The following is a 23,212-nucleotide window of genomic DNA, read 5'->3' as shown; positions in this document are numbered from 1 at the left end:
CACCTTATTTCCTTCTCCGTCATTCCTCTTTTTCTTTCCTTGAATCTCATTTGGATCAGGAGAGACAGACTATCGGTCCTGTTGTTCACCGAGGTCCCAAAGATGACACGTCGCTCTCTCGCCCGCGCCGTTATCAGCTCGCGCTTAAGCAAGTTACGCCGCAAATTGCGGCCTCTCCAGGTGCGTACAATGTGCGCACGCGCTCGAAGTGGCCCCGCAAGTTATGGGTTTAGGTCCCATGCGCCTGAACCCGGCACTTGCGATCTGTCAAAATGTAGCGCGTGCCTCCCCAGGAGAAGGGCCTTTGCGGGCAGAGATTTGCGCTATTTGCCCAACTCTTGCCCAGCGAATGTCCTTCAAACTCTTACGCCTGGTAAAAGCAGACCTAAAGGTCTACTTTTACCAGTGTGAGAGTTTTGAAGGATAGAAAAATTAAATGTTATCACTAATTTTTAAATGATAAACCCTGTCCATTAAGGGAAGTTTATTTTTAAAGCTTATTAAAACATATTAAAAGAATTTAAAAAAAACATTTCTGAAACATTTAATTTAATTCAATTTCAATTAATTTTCAATATGTGAGGTCATTTTTTTTATTTATGTATTATGTTTCTGTGTTTTGGGGGTATTCTCATTGATCCTGGAAATGCAACTCACCATTACTATCAATGAGAACACTCCATGTTCATTGGTGGTCCAGGCCCACGTGATCCCAGGATGCCCATATGCTCCTGGGATGCTAAAGATTCACAACCCTCAGAGAAGAAATTCCTCTTCATTTCCGTTTTAAATGGGCGACCCCTTATTCTGAAATGACGCCCCCTAGTTCTCGATTCCCCCTTGAGGGGAAACATCTTCTCTGCCAGGCCCCTGTGCTGGGCTACACAGCTGGGCCTCAGAGCGGAAGTGTCCGTTCCTCCGGGACCACCTGGTACAGGTGCCGCGCCTAAAGTCCGGAACCCTCAGGACCGAGGCCGTTCCGGATTCCGGGCTTTTCTGGATTTGAATTCTGACGTCACGAATCCGGAAACACCCGAGCCCCAGGTTCGGGTGTTACCGGATTTCAGAACGTCAGAAAAGGTTGGTGGGGGGGGGGGGAGAATTCCCGCCGAAGAACTGTTCGAGCCGTCCGGCCCCGCCAAGGAGGTTGTCGGGAGGCCGGGCCCCACCGATGAGGTATTCGGGCGGCAAGACGAGACGAACGGCGGCGAGGCCCAGAGGTCGGCAGGGTCGTCGGGTCCGGATTCCGGAACATTTTATGGATTCCGGACGACCCTGCCACCGATTGGTCCGGAGTCCGGATTCCGGAACTCCGGATTCTCGACGCTGCGCGGGAAGCTCCTGACTGCAATTTCTGGCCCGATATCTGAGCTGAAGTCTGCTGGAAAATGTTTCACTAACGGAGCATGCCGTGAGATGTCCCGTTCCAGCAAGATTTGGCCCATAAATTGAGCTGCTCTTAGTTGGCACAATCGACCCTAATATACGGTTCACTTCTATTAAAGGGATAAGCGGGATAAGGATCTGTTTCCTGAAGACACTATCACCAGCATCATAACAGCAATCGGGCAACGAAGGTTCACTAGTCTGATTCCTGGGATGGGGGCACTGTCCTATGAGGAGAGATTGAGCAGACGAGGCCTATACTCTCTAGTTTAGAAGAATGGGAGGTAATCTCATTGAAACATACACAATCATTACCAAGGCTTGAAAGGGTAGATGCAGGGAGGATATTTTCCCTGGCTGGAGAAACTAGAACCATGGGGCAAAATCTCAGAATGAGAGATCGGCCATTTAGGATAGAAATGAGGAGGAATTTCTTCACTGAGGGTTGTTAATCTTTGGAATTTTCTACCCCAGAGCGGTGTGGATGCTCAGTCGTTGAGTATATTCAAGACAGATCAATAGATTTTTGGATGCCAAGGGAATCAGGGAATAAGGGGATACGGCGGAAAAGTAGAGTTAAAGTAGAAGATCAGCCATGATCTTATTGAATGGCGGAGCAGTGTCAAAGAGCAGAATGGCCAAGTCCTGCTCCAGACCAGTACCATTCCACAGGGGATTCTGTGATGTAGCTGTTGGTGATGTCTTGTTCTACACTCTTTTCCCCCACACCCCGTTTCTATGGTGCGTGCGTAGGAGTTTGAGGCCTACTCCTGTTCCTAATTCTTATGTTCTTATATGAGCTGGATTTTCTGGTCTTCAGCGCTCTGTTTATCGCCCTGGAGCAGCAGCAGTGGCAGCGGTGAGGTCTTCTGGGCAAATGGTCAGCCTCCAGCACCCCGCGGCGATCCTCGGGTCGGGTTTAGCGGCGGCGCGGAGCAGCACTGCCCGGAAGAGCTGCGCCCGGTGTGCAACGCCCCCTGGTTGCGACACCGGCACGAGTTTGAGCTCCTGCCCGGCCCGTCTGCCCGGAAGTGCGCCCCGAAAATCGGGGCGGTCTAACCATCCCGCCGGTGAAGTGGTGACTAATGATAAGTGGGATTGTTTATTCTTTTAATTTTTTTTAGCGATTTGTGTTGCGGTGGTGTGGGCAATGTGTTGGGAATGTCTCTCGGAGCGTTCCCGGCCAGGCTCTTTAGCTCGGGAGTTTCACATCCTGGCGCCACGAGAGGTGTACAACGCCTCCCTTAGCGCTGTGCCCCCTGACGCAGGGCCCAGGTGCCCAAACTTACCGACTGAGGCGCAAACTATTCCCGGCCGCTAACTTTCCCACCCCGCCGCCATTATCGCAGCAAAAACATCAAAGCCGAAAATTCAGCCCAATAAATTTAGGATGAAAGCAGTTTAAGTTTGCCCCCTAAACACCCCCACCCCAAAAAGTTAAAAAAAAAGTTTCATTCCCGCAACACAGCAATTAATAAAAGATTCTGCTTTGACACATTAAAGATGATTGCCATAAACATTTAAGAAAAGAAAGACTTCCATTTATATAGCGCCTTTCACAACCTCAGGGCGTCCCAAAGTGCTTCAGAGCCAATGAAGTACTTTTGGAGTGTAGTCACTGTTGTAACGTAGGAAACCCGGCAGCCAATTTGTGCACAGCAAGCTCCCACAAACAGCAATGTGATAATGACCAGATAATCTGTTTCAGTGATGTTGGTTGAAGGATAAATATTGGCCCAGAACACCGGGGATAACTCCCCTGCTCTTCTTGGAAATAGTGCCGTGGGATCTTTTACACCAACCTGAGAGAGCAGACGGGGCCTCGGCTCCCTCAGCACTGGCAATTGGAACGTCTGCCTGGTTTACGGGCACAAGTCTCGGGACTTGAACCCATGACCTTCTGTCCCAGAGGGCAGAGTGATAACCACTGAGCCACACATGTAGGAGACTAAGCAGCGAGTATCAGCATGCCGTTTCATCATGGGTGTAGAAAGGCCAGGGTAGAGGAATCAAAGCTATCTCATTCTCAGCTGGCAGAGGCCACACGATGGCAACCAGGAGCCAACTGTTGACCCCTCCGTGGCCCACCAAGGCCAATTGGACCACCTCTGCTGCTGCCCTGGCACCTAACTCTGCCCAACCCAGGGAGAAAACCCCGAAATGTTCTATTCTGCATGGTAGGAGGATATTGGAGAGGCTTTGGCAACAGCAACAGTATCTGGGATAGAGTAAGTTTAAGGAATCCACTAACGAAATAGGAGCAGGAGTAGGTTGTTCAGTCCCTCAAGCCAGCTCCGCTATTCCATAAGATCCTGGCAGAACTTCGACCTCAATTCCACTTGCCTGCACTATCCCCACTACCACTGATTCCTTTAGTATCCAAAAATATATTGATCTCCGCCTTGAATATAGACTCAAAGACTGAGCCCCCACAGCCCTCTGGGGTAGAGAATTCAAAAGATTCACCACCCTCTGAGTGAAGAAGTTCCTCCTCATCTCAGTCCTAAATAGACGACCTCATATTCTGAGACTGTGACCCCTGATTCTAGACTCCCCAGCCAGGGTTAACATCCTCCCAGCATCTACCCTGTCAAACCCCTTAAGAATGTTGTATGTTTCAATGAGATCATCTCTCATTCTTCTAAACTCTTAGGGAATATAGGCCTAGTCTACTCAATCTCTCCTCATAGGACAATACCCCCATCCCAGGAATCAGTCTGGTGAACCTTCGTTGCACTCCTGATAATGCAAGTATATCCTTCCTTAGGTAAGGAGACCAAAACTGTACACAATACTCCAGGTGTGGTCTCTCCAGGGCCCTATATAATAATGGTCTACTCCTGCTCCTATTTCTTATGCTCATATGAGAGGCGTGAATTCGAAGCCCAGAAGAGGCGAGGGCCCAGGGGCAGCACGGGCCAGCCCACACTGCAATATGTGTGCGCACTAGGTCTGTACAGCAGAGCTGATCTCCAGTTGTCTTGGTCAATCCTAGCTCTGTCAAGCCCGTGTGGTGGCTGGTGTGCAACGGCCACCACACGTTAAAAAAATCCACGCACAACATGTAGTTCAGGACCTGGAATATTAGGACCTTCATCGAAACACCTGTGAACTCACCCCTTTTTGGCGTGGAAGCAATTCATCCTCTATACGAGGGACTACCTATGATGATGATATAATTGCAGTAGGAGTTCTTTACTCCTATATTCCAATCCTTTTGTAATAAAGGCCAACATGCCACTTGCTTTCCTGATTGCTTGCTGTACCTGCGTGTTAACTTAATGATTCATGTGTAAGGACACCCAGGTCCCTCTGAATACCAACGTTTCCCAGTCTCCCAAAAAATATCCTGACTTTCTATTTTTCCTACCAAGGTTTCTCCACGTTATATTCCATATATCTGTGATGGCGTAAGTTTAAAGAGTCCACTGGAGTGCCAGCTTGGCTCAGAGGAGATTTATGAGGATGTTGTGGGACTGGAGTATTTCAGCTACAAGGAAAGATTGGAGATGCTGGGTTTGTTTTCTTTGGAATAGAGGAGGCTGAGGGGAGACCTGATTGAGGTGTATAAAATTATGAGGGGTCTGGATAGTGTGGATAGGAAGGACTTTTTCCCCTTAGCAGAGGGGTCAACAACCAGGGGGCATAGATTTAAAGTAATTGATAGGTGGTTTAGAGGAGATTTGAGGGGATATTTCTTCACCCAGAGGGGTGTGGGAGTCTGGAACTCACTGCCTGAAAGGGTGGTAGAGGCAGAAAGCCTCACCACATTTAAAAAGTACTTGGATGTGCACTTGAAGTGCCGTAACCTACAGGGCTACAGACCAAGAGCTGGAAAGTGGGATTAGGCTGGATAGCTCTTTGTCGGCCGGCACGGATACGATGGGCCGAATGGCTTCCTTCCGTGTGGTACCTTTCTATGATTCTGGTCTCTGGAGTCAGAAGGCCAAGGGTTCAAGCCCCACTCTCAGACTGGCGCACATAATCTCGAGTGACCCTTCAGTATTAAGTGTGTACTGTATCAATGAAGGTGCCCTCTTTTTGATGAGATATTAAACCGACGGCCCATCTGCCTTTGTTACCTCTAGACTTGACTATCTCAATGCTCTCCTGGCCGAACCCGCACCTAGCACCCTCCGCAAGGCCGGCATTTATTGCCCATCCCTAATTGCCCCTTGAGAAGGTGGTGGTGAGCCGCCTTCTTGAACCGCTGCAGTCCAAATGGTGAAGGCGCTCCCACAGCGCTGTTATACTTCTTTGTAGCGGTTTGGTATAACTGAGTAGTTCGCTCGACCATTTCAGAGGGCACTTAAATTCAACCATATCGCTGTGGGTCTGCAGTCACATATCGGCCAGATCGGGTAAGGACGGCAGATTCCCTTCCCTGACGGATATTAGTGAACCAGATGGGTTTTTTGACAATCTGGTGGTTTCATGGTCACCCGCCAATCGCCTGGGATCCCCTTGCCACTGGACCAAGACCTGGCTCTGTCAAGTTCGTGTGGTAGCTGGTGTGTAACAGCCACCCCACGTTAAAAGAATTCACACACAGGCACCTTCCACCCTTTAAAATGAAGTTTGGATCCTGGAACATCAGAACCTTCGCTTGGTCTCATCAGTCACCTTAGAACTCATATTAGTGAGGAAGCAAGTCATCCTCGACTCCGGGGGACTGCCTAAGAGAGAGAGAGAGAGCTTTTTATTCCAGATTTATTTAACTGAATTTAAATTCCCCAGCTGCCGTGGTGGGATGTGTACTTACATCTCCGGATCATTAGTTCTGGCCTCTGGATTACTAGTCCAGTAATATTACCACTATGCTACCGTACCATATCAGTCTTGCTTTTCAGCCAAAAGGCAATTGGTCCAAGTTCCACGCCAGGGACTCGAGAACAAAATCTAGGCTCACACTGCCAGTGCAGTGCTGAGGGAGCACTGCATTATCAGAGGTGTCGCCTTCTAAACATAAGAACATAAGAATTAGGAACAGGAGTAGGCCTTCTAGCCCCTTGAGTCTCTCCGCCATTCAACAAGATCTAAACCGAGGCCCCGTCTGCTCTCTCAGCTGGACGTAAAAGATCCCACGGCACTATTTCGAAGAAGAGCATGGGGATTATCCCTAATATCCTGGCAAATATTTATCCTCAACCAACTACACTGATAAACGGATGATCTGGTCATTATTGCATTGCTGTCTGTGGGAGCTTGCTGTGTGCAAAAGGGCTGCCGCACTTCTTATATTACAACAGTGACTACTTTTCAAAAGTACTTCATTGGCTGTAAGGCGCTTTGGGATGACCAGAGGTCGTGAAAGGCGCTACAGGAATGAATGTCTTTCTTTTTTCTTTCTGTCTCTCCAATTCTACAGAGTTCTTCTTACAGATCAACACAAAGTCCTCACCTCGGCTGAGCGAAGCACCGTTCTCCTTGTAGTCGAGGATCTCTGCATCTTTCCTCTCCAAGAGCAGCATCAGGTCCCGAGTCTGTCTGTGCAGTGCCTGCATTATATTCAGCAACGGACAGATCATGTGACGGGACACCTGCGGATGATACGGGGGTGAGAGAGATTGGTTACATCACCTAACATTACACGCCTTTCATGTGATCCGGCACCTAGTGTCGAATGGTGGTGCAACAACACTCGTGCGGAACTGTTCAATGCCACTTGCCAATCCTCATTAATACTGATAGAACCGTAGCATTTTACAGCACAAAGAGAGGCCATTCAGCCCCATGGGACCAGTTCTGGCCCTCTGAAAGACTTGTACACTTAGTCCCATGTCCCCGCACTCTCCACATATAACCTTTTCAAGCTTTCCTTCCTCAGATATTTATTCACTTCCTTTATAAAAGCTATTATGGATTCGGCTTCATGTAGGGCATCACATCCTTTTTTTAAAAAAAAATTTATTTTTGGTATAGGGGCGTCGCTAGCAAGGCCGGCATTTATTGCCCATCCATAATTGCCCTGGAGAAGGCGGTGGTGAGCCGCCTTCTTAAACTGCTGCAGTCCCATGTGGTGAAGGTGCTCCCAGTGTTGTTAGGGAGGGGGGGGGGGGTTCCAGGATTTTGACCCAGCGACGATGAAGGAACGGTCAATATATTCCCGTTCCAACAACCCTCCTCCTAAATGAAATTCCCTCTGTTGTTTAGGTAAGTTGGGGAGTTTGAAACAGCGGTTCTTTATCATGAAGACAATTTTCCCGAAGACTTTGATGTCACACTGGGTTGGAGTTTCTGCTTTGGGCACAATCGGCGATCCGGGCGCAAACGACACTGATTTTGAGAAATTAGGTTTAACAATCGGTGAACTTTTGCACTGGTTTGGCCGATTCCGGGCCAACTGCACCGAAGAACAGTGCAACTGTGCGGAAAATCCAGGCCGCTTTTTTTTTTAAGCATGGAACTGAGCCGCAGAGATCATCTTTGGTCGGCGCTGATTTCAAATAGTGCAGTGAGTATGGTTACATGGCCCTATTTGGAAGCCAAACTGCAGTGTGTGCGCGCACTAGGTCCGTGCAGCAGAGCTGGTCTCCAGTCGTCTTGGTTAACCCTTGCCACTGGACCAAGACCTAGCTCTGTCAAGCCCGTGTGGTGGCTGGTGTACAACGGCCACCACACGTTAAAAAAAAATCCACGCACAGGCATCTTCCACCCTTCAATATGTAGTTCAGGAACTGGAATACTCGGTCCTTCATTGAAATACCTCTGAATTCATCACTTTTTGGTGTGGAAGCAATCCTCGTTTCGATGATGATACAACATAATAGGAGCAGGAGTAGGCCATTCAGCCCCTCGAGCCTGCTCCACCATTTAATAAGATCATGGCTGACCTTTTACCTCAACTCCAATTTCCTGCACTATCACCATATCCCTTGGTACAGAGACAATTCACGAGGCTGATTCCGGAGATGAGGGGGTTACCTTATGATGATAGATTGAGTAGACTGGGTCTTTACTCGTTGGAGTTCAGAAGGATGAGGGGTGATCTTATAGAAACATTTAAAATAATGAAAGGAATAGACAAGATAGAGGCAGAGAGGTTGTTTCCACTGGTCGGGGAGACTAGAACTAGGGGGCACAGCCTCAAAATACGGGGGAGCCAATTTAAAACCGAATTGAGAAGGAATTTCTTCTCCCAGAGGGTTGTGAATCTGTGGAATTCTCTGCCCAGGGAAGCAGTTGAGGCTAGCTCATTGAATGTATTCAAGTCACAGATAGATAGATTTTTAACCAATAAGGGAATTAAGGGTTACGGGGAGCGGGTGGGTAAGTGGAGCTGAGTCCACGGCCAGATCAGCCATGATCTTGTTGAATGGTGGAGCAGGCTCGAGGGGCTAGATATCTTACTCCTGTTCCTAATTCTTATGTTCTTTTTTTCTTATGATTCCCTTAACAGTAAGATCATGCAGAAATCAAGTGCAGGCAGCGGAAAGAGCGTGCAGCAAACCACACTCCCCACCCTTTCCCTCAACGACTATCTGTCCCACCTGTGACAGAGACTGTGGTTCCCATATTGGACTGTTCAGCCACCAAAGGTCTCATTTTTAGAGTGGAAGCAAGTCTTCCTCAATTCCGAGGGACTGCCTATGATGATAAAAGTGACTACACTTCAAAAGTGCTTCATTGGCTGCAAAGTGCTTTGAGACATCTAGTGGTCGTGAAAGGCGCTATATAAATCCAAGACTTTCAAGTCTTTCTTGAATATCCAAAAGTCTATCGATCCCCGTCTCATCCACAGTCCTCCGGGGAAATTACTCCTCATCTCAGGCCTAAATAGCTGACCTCTTTAATTTGAGACTGTGACCCCTGGTTCTAGACTCTCCAGCCCAGGGGGAAGCATCCTCCCTGCATCTACCCTGTCAAGCCCTGTAAGAATTCTGTATGGTTGCTATGCTTGGCCACAGTACAGGTACGCCCTCCCCAAATCCGGAAACCTCAGGACAGAGGCCATTCTGGATTTCGGAACATATTTCTGATGTCCCACATCCAGAAATGCCTGGGCCGAGATTCGGGTATTTCTGGATTTCAGAGACGGAATCCGACGTCCCGAATCTGGAAAGCTATTTGGCTCAGCGTTAGTAAGAAAAGAACTGCCCGGGAAAAACCTGCGTTGCAGCACTTGGGACAGCGGTAGGGATGAAGACCTGCAAAAAAGGTAAATTAAAGTTTTCATTTTTTAATTCTTTTGCAGCGATTCGATAGTTAAGTGACTTGTGAATGTTTTGTGATTCTTTTATTTTTTGCAATTTTTTTTTGGTGTGGGTGTGTCTGTGGGGGGGGGGGGCGCATTATTTACTGTTGCGAAAAAAATGTCGGATTTCGGAACATTTTTATGGATTTCGGACGGCCCCTCCACCAATTGCGCGATGTCCGGATTTCAGAACATTCTGGATTTTGGAACTCTGCTTTTGGGAGGTCGTACCTGTTCTACAGAGCTACACCGGGTGTTGGGGGGGGCGCGCGGGTGGGGGTAATTGGTCTGTAACGCTGCACTTGTTACGGTGCAGCCACTCCTGCTCGATTCGATGCCTGTAAAAACAATCCAGCAAAAACATGGCTCCACCCGCGACACACCCTGTGGTCAAATAGCCTACTGATGACCCACTGCAGGGCAGCCGGTGCCTGCGCAAATTGGATCCCGGAATAAGTCAACGTCTTCAGAAGGAGAACAGATAACTGAAGGGAGAAGGAGGAGGGAAATAGCAGGCGATTTTGCAGGTGCCGTGTAGTTGAGTCGGAATTTTCCAACGAATTGAGAACAGATATCGTCTTTAGACATTGTAACATGAAATCATCCACAGACACGCTTGTAAAATATATATATAAATACGAAGCGAGGTGCAGCTTTACCACAGCCTGCCGATGAGCATCAGAATGAATAACTGTGAGGTTTTCAGCAGCAAATAACTTTGAGGTTTAGAAAAGCGCCTCAAAAAATCAAATAACACATTTTTCAATATTTGGTCACTTCAGTCGCAGGTTCGTTAGAAGCCAACATTGGCTGCAGTGTTGGTGTTGGATGTGGTCAGTCTCCTGGCCCTCAGTGACCGCACAAGTCTGGGCTAAAGGCTGCCAGTGGTTCGGGACGCCTCCCCTCATGGGCGTCGCCGCAGGTTCATGCTTTACCACCAATCACCCTCAGTGTTGGCCAGCAATGCCAGCCGTGGCTCAGTGGGCAGCACTCTCTCTCGCCTCTGAGTCAGCAGCTTGTGGGTTCAAGGCCCCACTCCCAGAGTCGAGCAGAAAAAAGCAGACCGACGGTCCCAGTGCAGTGCTTGAGGCTCCCAAAGCAAGTGCTCTACTCGGAACTCCTTCAGGGCAAGCGAGCCCAAGGTGGGCAGAGGAAAGAGTTACAAGGGACACCCTCAAAGCCTTCCCTGATAAAGTGCAACATCCCCACCGACACCTGAGAATCCCTGGCCAAAGACCGCCCTAAGTGGAGGAAGTGCATCCGGGAGGGCGCCGAGCACCTCGAGTCTTGTCGCCGAGAGCATGCAGAAATCAAGCGCAGGCAGCGGAAAGAGCGTGCGGCAAACCAGTCCCACCCTCCCTTACCCTCAGCGACTATCTGTCCCACCTGTGACAGGGACTGTGGCTCTCGTATTGGTCTGTTCAGTCACCTAAGAACTTATTTTAAGAGTGGAAGCAAGTCTTCCTCGATTCCGAGGGACTGCCTATGATGATGATGACTTGAGGCAGTGCCGCACTATCGGAGGTGCCGTCTTTCGAATGAGATGTCAGGAGAGATTGAATAGAGGCCAGAGTGATGAAGGGTTTTGATAGAGTAGATGGGGCAAAACCTGCTTCTCATGGTGGGAGAATCGGTAACCAAATGACAGTTCATTGCCAAAAAGGCCAGGTGGGAAAGGAGGAGATTGTTTTTACACTCAGTGTTGCGATCTGGAATGCAGTGGAAGCAGATTAAATAGTAGCTTTTGAAAGGGAATTAGATAAATACGTGAAAGTAAAAATTTACAGGGCTATGGGGAAAGGGCAGGGGGAGTGGAACTAATTGGATCGCTCTTTCAAACAGCCAGCACAGGTACGACGGGCCAAATGGCCTCCTTCTGTACCGTACAATTCTATGATTCACTAAACCGAGGCCCCGTCTGCCCTGTCAGGTGGACACAGAAGATCCCACGGCCACTATCTCGTAGAAGAGCAAGGAAATTCTTACCGGTGTCCAGGCCAATATTTACCCCTCAATCAATATCATTAAAACAGATCATCTGGTCATTATTCATTTTATTTGTGGGAGCTTGCTGTGCACAAACTGGCTGCCGCATTTCCCACATTACTTCATTCGCTGTTTTAGGATATCATAAGAACATAAGAAATAGGAGCAGGAGTCGGTCATTTGTCCCTCGAGCCTGCTCCGCCATTCAACAAGATCACGAATGATCTGATCATGGACTCAGCTCTACTTCCCTGCCCGCTCCCCATACCCCTTTACTCCCTTATCACTCAAAAGTCTGTCTATCTCCATCTTAAATATATTCAATGACCCAGCCTCCACAGCTCCACAGAATTCCACAGATTTACAACCCTGAAAGAGAAGTAATTCCCCCTCATCTCAGTTTTAAATGGGCGGCCCCTTATTCTATGTCCCCTAGTTTTAGTTTACCCTACAAGTGCCAATATCTTTTCTGCATCCACCTTGTCGAGCCGCCTCATTATCTTATAAGTTTCTATAAGATCAAGGGTTGTGGGGGTCTGGAACTCACTGCTTTTTCATTATCATATATCCTGAGGTCGTGATAAATGGCAGTACAGTCACTCAGGTTAACTGAGGAACATCGGAACAGAAGGCGGCCAGTTAGGCCCTCGAGCCCGTTCCACCATTCAATCACATCATGGCTGATCTGTGACCTAATTCCCTATCGTGAGCTTTCATTGCCTCTAGTAGAGCACTGAATAAATTGGTTGGATGTTAAGTTCCTTTGGATGCCATTCAACACAGTCATCCACCTGTTTGCTCTTTAAAAAACCTCCTATGTGTTCTTGGGTTGGGGGTGACCTTGCCTCGGCTGCTTTGATAGAATAATAGAAATTTACAGCACGGAAGGAGGCCATTTTGGCCCATCGTCCGCGACAGTAGAAAAAGAGCTATTCAGCCTAATCCCAATTTCCAGCACTTGGTCCATAGCCCTGTAGGTCACGGCACTTCAGGTGCACATCCAAGTACTTTTTAAATATGGTGAGGGTTTCTGCCTCTACCACCCTTTCAGGCAGTGAGTTCCAGACCCCCACCACCCTCTGGGTGAAAACATTTAGCCTCAAATCCCCTCTAAACCTCCCCCCAATTACTTTAAATCTATACCCACTGGCTATTGACCCTTCTACTAAGGAAAATAGGTCCTTCCTATCCACTCTGTCTCGGCCCCTCATAAGTTTATACATCTCAATAAAATCTCCCCTCAGCCTCCACTGCTCCAAAGAAAACAAACCTAGCCTAACCAATCTTTCCTCATGGCTAAAATCCTCTAGTCCAGGCAACATACTCGTAAATCTCCTCTGTACCCTCTCTAGTGCAATCACATCTTTCCCGTAATGTGGTGACCAGAACTGCAAGCAGCACTCTGATTGCCCTTTCTTTGTTGCCCGAGGGAGATAGAAACATAGAAAACATAGAAAATAGGTGCAGGAGTAGGCCATTCGGCCCTTCGAGCCTGCACCACCATTCAATATGATCATGGCACTTCAGTACCCCATTCCTGCTTTCTCTCTATACCCCTTGATCCCTTTAGCCATAAGGGCCACATCGAACTCCCTTTTGAATATATCTAACGAACTGGCCTCAACAACTTTCTGTGGTAGAGAATTTCACAGGTTCACAATTCTCTGAGTGAAGAAGTTTCTCCTCATCTCGGTCCTAAATGGCTTACCCCTTATCCTTAGACTGTGACCCCCGGGTCTGGACTTCCCCAACATCGGTAACATTCTTCCTGCATCTAACCTGTCCAATCCCGTCAGAATTTTATAGGTTTCTATGAGATCCCCTCTCATTCTTCTAAATTCCATTGAATATAAGCCTAGTCGATCCAGTCTTTCTTCATATGTCGGTCCTGTCATCCCAGGCATCGGTCTGGTGAACCTTCGCTGCACTCCCTCAATAGCAAGAATGTCCTTCCTCAGATTAGGAGACCAAAACTGCACACAATATTCAAGGTGGGCCTTCTTCTATAGCAATTGTTTTTTTTTAAAATAGAGCTGAGCCAGCTCAGTCAACGATTTGGCCTCTTGCGCATCCCCCATCATCGCTCCGCCATTGGCGCCCGTGCCTTCAGCTGCCTTGGCCCCCAAACTCTGGAATTCCCTCCCTAAACCCTACCTCCCTCGCCTTAAAACCTACCTCTCTGACTAAGCTTTTTGGTCACGTCCCAATTATCCTTGTGTGACTCGGTGTCAACTGTTTGTCGGACGACACCCCTGTGAAGCGCCTTGGGACATTCTTCCTGCATTAAAGGTGCTATATAAATACAAGTTGTTGTTGTAGTAGTGTGGGTACCGGAGTCAGGTGGAGGCCAGAGGACGTAGAGGGGTGACGGGTTCCATTGCCCTGACCAGATAGTCTTCAGCAGCAAACCAAACAACTTCCATACCAGACTTATTAAATTCACTTTCACAACTTGCCAATGGTGGGATTTAAACTCTCAGCCTCTGGTTCGCTAATCCATATCATGCTCATCACATGAACGTGCTAACAAACACGCTACCACAAACCATTAAACCTTCAAGAGATGTCAACAACAACAACTTGCATTTATATAGCGCCTCTATCATAGGGAGATGTGCCAAGGCTCTGCACAGGGGTATCAGGAGATAAAATATTTGACACCGAACTGCATAAGTAGAAATTAGCGCAGGTGATCAAAAGCTTTTCCAAAGAGGTATATTTTAAGGAGCGTCTTGAAGGAGGAAAATGAGATAGAGAGGTAGAGAGGTTTAGGGAGGGAGTTTCAGAGCATAGGGCCCAGGCAGCTGAAGGCACGGCCACCAATGGTTGAGCAATTATAATCAGGGATGTTCAGCAGGGCAGAATTAGAGGAATGCTGCTTGATATTTGCTCACCAGCTCCTCTGAAGGTCTAGTGCGTGTGTATCAAAGAGCAGGGCCTAAACAACTGAAAGCTTCCCGTTGTTTGCCATTTTAATTCTCTGCCCCACTTCCATTCTGACCTCGGCATCCTACACTGTTCCAACAAAGTTCAACGGAGACTTGAGGAGCAGCACCTCATCTTTCGATTGGGCACTTTACAACCTTCCGGATTCAACATCGAGTCCAACAATTTTAGACCAGAATCACCGCTCCCATTTTTTCCAGACAGCAGGTGCTGGTAATGATTCTGTTCATTTAATCTCTCCTGCCTTCCACCCCATCACAGACCTTCCCTTTGTTCTTTCCTCCATTTCCCCCTTTCCCCACCTCTGTACTCGCTTAAAACCGGTTACATCTCTGACATTTTCCAGTACTGATGAGAGAGAGAGAAAGGAGGGCAAGAGAGAGAGAGAGAGAGAAAGGGGAGGGGAGAGAGAGAGAAGGGGGGGGGGAATAAGATAGAGAAAGGGGGGGGGGGGAAAGAGAGAGAGAACGGGTGAGAGAGAGAGAGAGAACGGGTGAGAGAGAGAGAGAGAACGGGTGAGAGAGAGAGAGAGAACGGGTGAGAGAGAGAGAGAGAACGGGTGAGAGAGAGAGAGAGAACGGGTGAGAGAGAGAGAGAGAACGGGTGAGAGAGAGAGAGAGAACGGGTGAGAGAGAGAGAGAGAACGGGTGAGAGAGAGAGAGAGAACGGGTGAGAGAGAGAGAGAGAACGGGTGAGAGAGAGAGAGAGAACGGGTGAGAGAGAGAGCGAACGGGTGAGAGAGAGAGCGAACGGGTGAGAGAGAGAGAGAGCGAACGGGTGAGAGAGAGAGAGAGAGAACGGGTGAGAGAGAGAGAGAGAGAACGGGTGAGAGAACGGGTGAGAGAGAGAGAGAGAGAACGGGTGAGAGAGAGAGAGAGAGAACGGGTGAGAGAGAGAGAGAGAGAGAGAGAACGGGTGAGAGAGAGAGAGAGAGAGAGAAGGGGTGAGAGAGAGAGAGAGAGAAGGGGTGAGAGAGAGAGAGAGAGAACGGGTGAGAGAGAGAGAGAGAACGGGTGAGAGAGAGAGAACGGGTGAGAGAGAGAGAACGGGTGAGAGAGAGAGAACGGGTGAGAGAGAGAGAGAACGGGTGAGAGAGAGAGAGAGAGAACGGGTGAGAGAGAGAGAGAACGGGTGAGAGAGAGAGAGAACGGGTGAGAGAGAGAGAGAGAGAGAACGGGTGAGAGAGAGAGAGAGAGAGAACGGGTGAGAGAGAGAGAGAGAGAACGGGTGAGAGAGAGAGAGAGAGAGAAGGGGTGAGAGAGAGAGAGAGAGAACGGGTGAGAGAGAGAGAGAGAACGGGTGAGAGAGAGAGAGAGAACGGGTGAGAGAGAGAGAGAGAGAGAGAGAACGGGTGAGAGAGAGAGAGAACGGGTGAGAGAGAGAGAGAACGGGTGAGAGAGAGAGAGAACGGGTGAGAGAGAGAGAACAGGTGAGAGAGAGAGAGAGAACGGGTGAGAGAGCGAACGAGTGAGAGAGAGCGAACGAGTGAGAGAGAGCGAACGAGTGAGAGAGAGCGAACGAGAGAACGAGAGAGAGAGAGAGAGAACGAGAGAGAGAGAGAGAACGAGAGAGAGAGAACGAGAGAGAGAGAACGAGAGAGAGAGAACGAGAGAGAGAGAACGAGAGAGAGAACGAGAGAGAGAACGAGAGAGAGAACGAGAGAGAGAACGAGAGAGAGAACGAGAGAGAGAACGAGAGAGAGAACGAGAGAGAGAACGAGAGAGAGAGAGAGAACAAGAGAGAGAGAGAGAGAGAGAGAGAACGAGAGAGAGGGAACGAGAGAGAACGAGAGAGAGAGAGAGAACGAGAGAGAGAGAGAGAACGAGAGAACGAGAGAGAACGAAAGAGAGAGAGAGAACGAGAGAGAGAGAGAGAACGGAGAGAGAGAGCGAGAACGATAGAGAGAGAGAGCGAGAACGGGCGAACGAGAGAGAGAGAACTGGCGAACGAGAGAGCGAGAACGGGCGAGCGAGAGAACTGGCGAGCGAGGGGGCGAGCGAGGGGGCGAGCGAGGGGGCGAGCGAGGGGCCGAGCGAGGGGCCGAGCGAGGGGCCGAGCGAGGGGGAGAGCGAGGGGGAGAGCGAGGGGGAGAGCGAGGGGGAGAGCGAGGGGGAGAGCGAGGGGGAGAGCGAGGGAGAGAGCGAGGGAGAGCGAGGGAGAGCGAGGGGGCGAGCGAGGGGGCGAGCGAGGGGGCGAGCGAGGGGGCGAGCGGGCGAACGAGGGAGAGCGAGCGGGCGAACGAGGGAGAGCGAGGGGGCGAGCGAGGGAGAGCGAGCGAGAGGGCGAGCGAGGGGGAGAGGGAGAGCGAGGGGGGAGAGGGAGAGCGAGGGGAGGAGAGGTAGAGCGAGGGGAGGAGAGGTAGAGCGAGGGGAGGAGAGGTAGAGCGAGGGGGGGAGAGGGAGAGCGAGGGGGGAGAGGGAGAGCGAGGGGGGAGAGGGAGAGCGAGGGGGGAGAGGGAGAGAGAGAGAGAGAGAGAACGGGTGAGAGAGAGAGAGAGAGAACGGGTGAGAGAGAGAGAGAGAGAGAACGGGTGAGAGAGAGAGAGAGGAACGGGTGAGAGAGAGAGAGAGAGAGAGAACGGGTGAGAGAGAGAGAGAGAGAGAACGGGTGAGAGAGAGAGAGAGAGAGAGAGAGAGAACGGGTGAGAGAGAGAGAGAACGGGTGAGAGAGAGAGAGAGAACGGGTGAGAGAGAGAGAGAGAACGGGTGAGAGAGAGAGAGAGAACGGGTGAGAGAGAGAGAGAGAACGGGTGAGAGAGAGAGAGAGAACGGGTGAGAGAGAGAGAGAGAACGGGTGAGAGGGAGAGCGAGGGGGGGAGAGGGAGAGCGAGGGAGAGCGAGGGGGCGAGCGAGGGAGAGCGAGGGGGCGAGCGAGGGAGAGCAAGAGAGAGCGAGGGGGAGAGCGAGGGGGCGAGCGAGCGAGAGGGCGAACGAGGGAGAGCGAGGGGGCGAACGAGGGAGAGCGAGGGGGCGAACGAGGGAGAGCGAGGGGGCGAACGAGGGAGAGCGAGGGGGCGAACGAGGGAGAGCGAGGGGGCGAACGAGGGAGAGCGAGGGGGCGAACGAGGGAGAGCGAGCGAGGGGGCGAGCGAATGAGAGCGAGCGAGGGGGCGAGCGAGGGGGAGAGGGAGAGCGAGGGGGGAGAGGGAGAGCGAGGGGAGGAGAGGTAGAGCGAGGGGGGAGAGGGAGAGCGAGGGGGGGAGAGGGAGGGCGAGGGGGGGAGAGGGAGAGCGAGGGGGGGAGAGGGAGAGCGAGGGGGGGAGAGGGAGAGCGAGGGGGGAGAGGGAGAGCGAGGGGGGGAGAGGGAGAGCGAGGGGGGGAGAGGGAGAGCGAGGGGGGAGAGGGAGAGCGAGGGGGGGAGAGGGAGAGCGAGGGGGGGGAGAGGGAGAGCGAGGGGGGAGAGGGAGAGCGAGGGGGGGGAGAGGGAGAGCGAGGGGGGGGAGAGGGAGAGCGAGGGGGGGAGAGGGAGAGCGAGGGGGGGGAGAGGGAGAGCGAGGGGGGGAGAGTGAGAGCGAGGGGGGGAGAGTGAGAGCGAGGGGGGAAGGGGGAGAGGGAGGGGGGGAAGGGGGCGAGGGAGGGGATGAAGGGGGCGAGGGAGGGGGGAAGGGGGCGAGGGAGGGGATGAAGGGGGCGAGGGAGGGGGGAAGGGGGCGAGGGAGGGGGGAAGGGGGCGAGGGAGGGGGGAAGGGGGCGAGGGAGGGGGGAAGGGGGCGAGGGAGGGGGGAAGGGGGCGAGGGAGGGGGGAAGGGGCGAGGGAGGGGGGAAGGGGGCGAGGGAGGGGGAAGGGGGCGAGGGAGGGGGGAAGGGGGCGAGGGAGGGGGGAAGGGGGCGAGGGAGGGGGGAAGGGGGCGAGGGAGGGGGGAAGGGGGCGAGGGAGGGGGGAAGGGGGCGAGGGAGAGGGGAAGGGGGCGAGGGAGGGGGGATGGGGGCGAGGGAGGGGGGAAGGGGGCGAGGGAGGGGGGAAGGGGGCGAGGGAGGGGGGAAGGGGGCGAGGGAGGGGGAGGGGGGCGAGGGAGGGGGGAAGGGGGCGAGGGAGGGGGGAAGGGGGCGAGGGAGGGGGGGGAAGGGGGCGAGGGAGGGGGAAGGGGGCGAGGGAGGGGGGAAGGGGGCGAGGGAGGGGGGAAGGGGCGAGGGAGGGGCAAAGGGGGCGAGGGAGGGGAAAAGGGGGCGAGGGAGGGGGAAAGGGGGCGAGCAGGAAAGGAAGAAAGAGCGGGAGGAAAAGAGATCATATCATCAGGACATCCTTTAGCGTTTTACAGTGAATGAAGTACATAGAAACATAGAAACATAGAAAATAGGTGCCGGAGTAGGCCATTCGGCCCTTCAAGCCTGCACCGCCATTCAATGTGATCATGACTGATCATTCCCTTAGTACCCCTTTCCTGCTTTCTCTCCATACCCATTGATCCCTTTAGCCATAAGGGCCATATCTAACTCCCTCTTGAATATATCCAATGAACTGGCATCAACAACTCTCTGCGGCAGGGAATTCCACAGGTTAACAACTCTGAGTGAAGAAGTTTCTCCTCATCTCAGTCCAAAATGGCTTATCCCTTATCCTTAGACTATGTCCACTGGTTCTGGACTTCCCCAACATCGGGAACATTCTTCCCGCATCTAACGTGTCCAGTCCCGTGAGAATTTCATATGTTTCTATGAGATCCCCTCTCATTCTTCCAAATTCCAGTGAATACAAGCCCAGTCGATCCAGTCTCTCCTCATATGTCAGTCCTGCCATCCCAGTAATCAGTCTGGTGAACTTTCGCTGCACTCCCTCAATAGCAAGAACGTCCTTCCTCAGATTAGGAGACCAAAACTGAACACAATATTCCAGGTGTGGCCTCACTAAGGCCCTGTACAACGGCAGTAACACCTCCCTGCTCCTGTACTCAAATCCCCTAGCTTTGAAGGCCAACATATCATTTGCCTTCGTCACCGCCTGCTGTACCTGCATGCCAACTTTCAACGACTGGTGAACCATGACACCCAGGTCTCGTTGCACCTCCCCTTTTCCTAATCTGCCGCCATTCAGATAATATTCTGCCTTCGTGTTTTTGCCACCAAAGTGGATAACCTCACATTTATCCACATTATACTGCATCTGCCATGCATTTGCCCACTCACCTAACCTGTCCAAGTCACCCTGCAGCCTCTTAGCGACCTCCTCACAGCTCACACCGCCATCCTACTTAGTGTCATCTGCAAACTTGGAGATATTACACTCAATTCCTTCATCTAAATCATAAATGTATATTGGAAATAGCTGGGGTCCCAGCACTGAGTCCTGCGGCACCCCACTAGTCACTGCCTGCCATTCTGAAAAGGCCCCATTTATCCCGACTCTCTGCTTCCTGTCTGCCAACCAGTTCTCTATCCACGTCAGTACATTACCCCCAATACCATGTGCATTAATTTTGCACACCAATCTCTTGTGTGGGACCTTGTCAAAAGCCTTTTGAAAGTCCAAATACACCACTTCCACTGGTTCTCCCTTGTCCACTCTACCAGTTACATCCTCAAAAAATTCTAGAAGATTTGTCAAGCATGATTTCCCTTTTCATAAATCCATGATGACTTGGACCGCTCCTGTCACTGCTTTCCAAATGCGCTGTTATTTCATCTTTAATAAATGATTCCAACATTTTCCCCACTACTGATGTCAGGCTAACCGGTCTATAATTACCTGTTTTCTCTCTCCCTCCTTTTTTAAAAAGTGGTGTTACATTAGCTACCCTCCAGTCCATAGGAACTGATCCAGAGTCGATAGACTGTTGGAAAATGATCACCAATGCATCCACTATTTCTAGGGCCACTTCCTTAAGTCTGGGATGCAGACTATCAAGCCCCGGAGATTTATCGGCCTTCAATCCCATCAATTTCCCTACACTTGTGAAGTGTAGTCACTGTTGGAATGCAGGAAACCCAGCAGAAAATCTGCGCACAGCAAGCTCCCACAAACAGCAATGTGATAATGACCAGATCATCTGTTTTAGGTGTTGGTTGAGGGATAAATGTTGGCTAGGACACCGGGGAGAACTCCCCTGCTTTTCTTGAAATAATGCCGTGGGATCTTTTGTGTTTTGTTTTCACTGAACAAACAATATACTGGGATACCAAATCGTCAATGAGTCTGAACCTCTGCCAGACTAAGGCAATCAGCTTTGGTCGTCACCATAAACTCCACTTGCTTCCCACTGACTCTATTTACCTCCCCAATCACATTTTACGGGTGAAGCAGGCTCTGAAAAACCTTGGCAATCCAGAGGCAAGCTTCACGACCTGCATCCAACCCATCACCAAGACCACGGACTTCCACAACATCACCAGCCTCTGTACCTATCTCACCCACCGCCAAAAGTCTTATATAATACTTTAGTCACCTAAAGAACAAACTTGCATTTATAAAGCGCCTCAGGACAGCCCAAAGCGCTTTATAACCAATGCAGTAGTTATGAAGTTACTGCTGCAATGTAGGAAACGCGATAGGTAATTTGCGCACAGCAAGCGCCCACAAACATCAATGAGATAATGACCAGGAAATCTGTTTTTAGTGATGTTGGTTGAGGGATAAATATTGGCCAGGACACCGGGGATAACGCCCCTGCTCTTCTTCGAAATCGTAACATGGGATCTTTTATGTCCACCCAAGAGAGCAGACAGGGCCTCAGTTTAATATCTCACATAAGATCAAGTGATAGGCCAAATGTCCCCTCGAGCGGAGGTTTGCCAGACTGATTCCTGGGATGGCAGGACTGACGTATGAGGAGAGACTGGATCGACTGGGCCTGTATTCACTGGCGTTTAGAAGGATGAGAGGGGATCTCATAGAAACATATAACATTCTGACGGGATTGGACAGGTTAGATGTGGGAAGAATGTTCCCGATGTTGGGGAAGTCCAGAACCAGGGGACATAGTCTTAGGATAAGGGGTAAGCCATTTAGGACTGAGATGAGGAGGAACTTCTTCACTCAGAGTTGTTAACCTGTGGAACTCCCTACCGCAGAGAGTTGTTGATGCCAGTTCATTGGATATATTCAAGACGGAGTTAGATATGGCCGTTGCAGCTAAAGGAATCAAGGGGTATGGAGAGAAAGCAGGAACGGGGTACTGAAGGAATGATCAGCCATGATCTTATTGAATGGTGGTGCAGGCTCCAAGGGCCAGATGGCCTACTCCTGCATCTATTTTCTATGTTTCTATGAGCCTGCTCCGCCATTCAATAAGATCATGGCTGATCTTTGACAACTCCACTTTCTCGCCCTATCCCCATATCCCTTGATTCACTTAGATCCAAAAATCGATCGATCTCAGCCTTGAATATACTCAAAGACTGAGCATCCGCAGCCCTCTGGAGTCGTAAATTCTAAAGACTCATCAACCTCTGAGTGAAGACTTTCACCCGCAAGACGGTGCCCTCGACAGGGCAGTATTCCCTCAGTACTGCACTGGGAGTATCGGCCTGGATTTGTGTGTTGAAGTCTCTGAACTCACAACCTACTGACTTAGAGGTGAGAGTACTACCCACTGAGCCACGGCTGACACGTGCAACTCCAGTTCGAGATGCCATCAGTGCGCAAAGGCCGGTTAATTGGCAGCCAATTGTACTTTAGTAAGAGATAGAAGGCTGTGGGCTTATGTCACTCCCCAGTAGCTGGAGCACGAAAATCTCGGCTGTACTGAGGCAGTGCTGCACTGTCGGAGGTGCCGTCTTTCAGATGAGACGTTAAATGTAGGCCAAGTCTGCCCTCTCCGTTGGACATAAAAAATCCCGCGGCACTATTTCGAAGAACAGCAGGGTTTCCAGGTTTCCAAGCCAATATTTATCCTTCAATCAACCGAACAAAAACAGATTATCTGGTCATTATCACATTGCTGTTTGTGGGAGCTTGCTGTGCGCAAATTGGCTGCCGCGTTTTCCACGTTACAACAGTGACTGCACTCCAAAAAGTACTTCATTGGCTGCAAAGCGCTTTGGGACGTCCAGAGGTCGTGAAAGGCGCTATATAAATGCACAGGTTTCTTAGTTTTCTGTATCAGCCGGAGGTGAAAATGGATGGCTGCAAATTGTCGGATTCCCCCTGCAGCAAACCAGTTAAAACAAACGGATGATTATCCCAGTTGTATGTGTTTGTGGAAACACCACCTTATTCCTATCCTGTTGACGGTTCACTTTCGGTTCCAAAACAAGACTATCGGTTAAAAAGCAGCACATCTATAATTGCCTCTCAGTCTTTCATCGCAATTATACTTAAAAAGTGCGAGTGTCACCATCGGAAAATGCCTTATAAAAAACAAACACAATCCCACAGGATTGGCTCACATTCTGTTTGCTTTTCCATGATGGTTCCTAGATTTCCCCCAGCCCCCTCCCCTCCCTCCCCAATATATTTGCTTAAACAGTGAGTACTGAAGGCATCACTGGGGGAAACTACATGGGAGGAGTCACTGGGTCTATCAGGAGGGAGACAGATTTCAATTGGTGGGACTGCATCATCGGCAGTCTCTTGGAATTGAGGAAGACTTGCTTCCACTCTTAAAATGGGTCCTTAGGTGGCTGAACAGACCAATACGGGAATTATGGTCTCTGTCACAAGTGGGACAGATAGTCGTTGAGGGAACGGGTGGGTGGGGAGTCTGGTTTGCCGTACGCTCTTTCCGCTGCCTGCGCTTGTTTTCTGCATGCTCTCGGCGATGAGCCT

General features: G+C 50.5%; 1 protein-coding gene across 4 annotated transcripts in view; it reads right to left on the bottom strand.

The window, feature by feature from the left end:
* Window positions 1-23,212, bottom strand: part of nhej1 (nonhomologous end-joining factor 1) — a 436,801-nt gene that overhangs the window by 361,867 nt on the left and 51,722 nt on the right. For all 4 annotated transcript variants that reach the window (XM_070875232.1, XM_070875233.1, XM_070875231.1 and 1 more), the window contains one exon: window positions 6,788-6,926. In XM_070875232.1, the coding sequence (XP_070731333.1) occupies window positions 6,788-6,926 (139 nt within the window). The remainder of the gene's footprint in view (window positions 1-6,787; window positions 6,927-23,212) is intronic.

Source organism: Pristiophorus japonicus, chromosome 3 (genome assembly GCF_044704955.1).
Source record: "Pristiophorus japonicus isolate sPriJap1 chromosome 3, sPriJap1.hap1, whole genome shotgun sequence".
Classification (NCBI taxonomy): Eukaryota; Metazoa; Chordata; class Chondrichthyes; family Pristiophoridae; genus Pristiophorus; species Pristiophorus japonicus.
The sequence above is the reverse complement of the archived record's forward strand: the minus strand, read 5'-3'. Positions and strand labels throughout refer to the sequence as shown.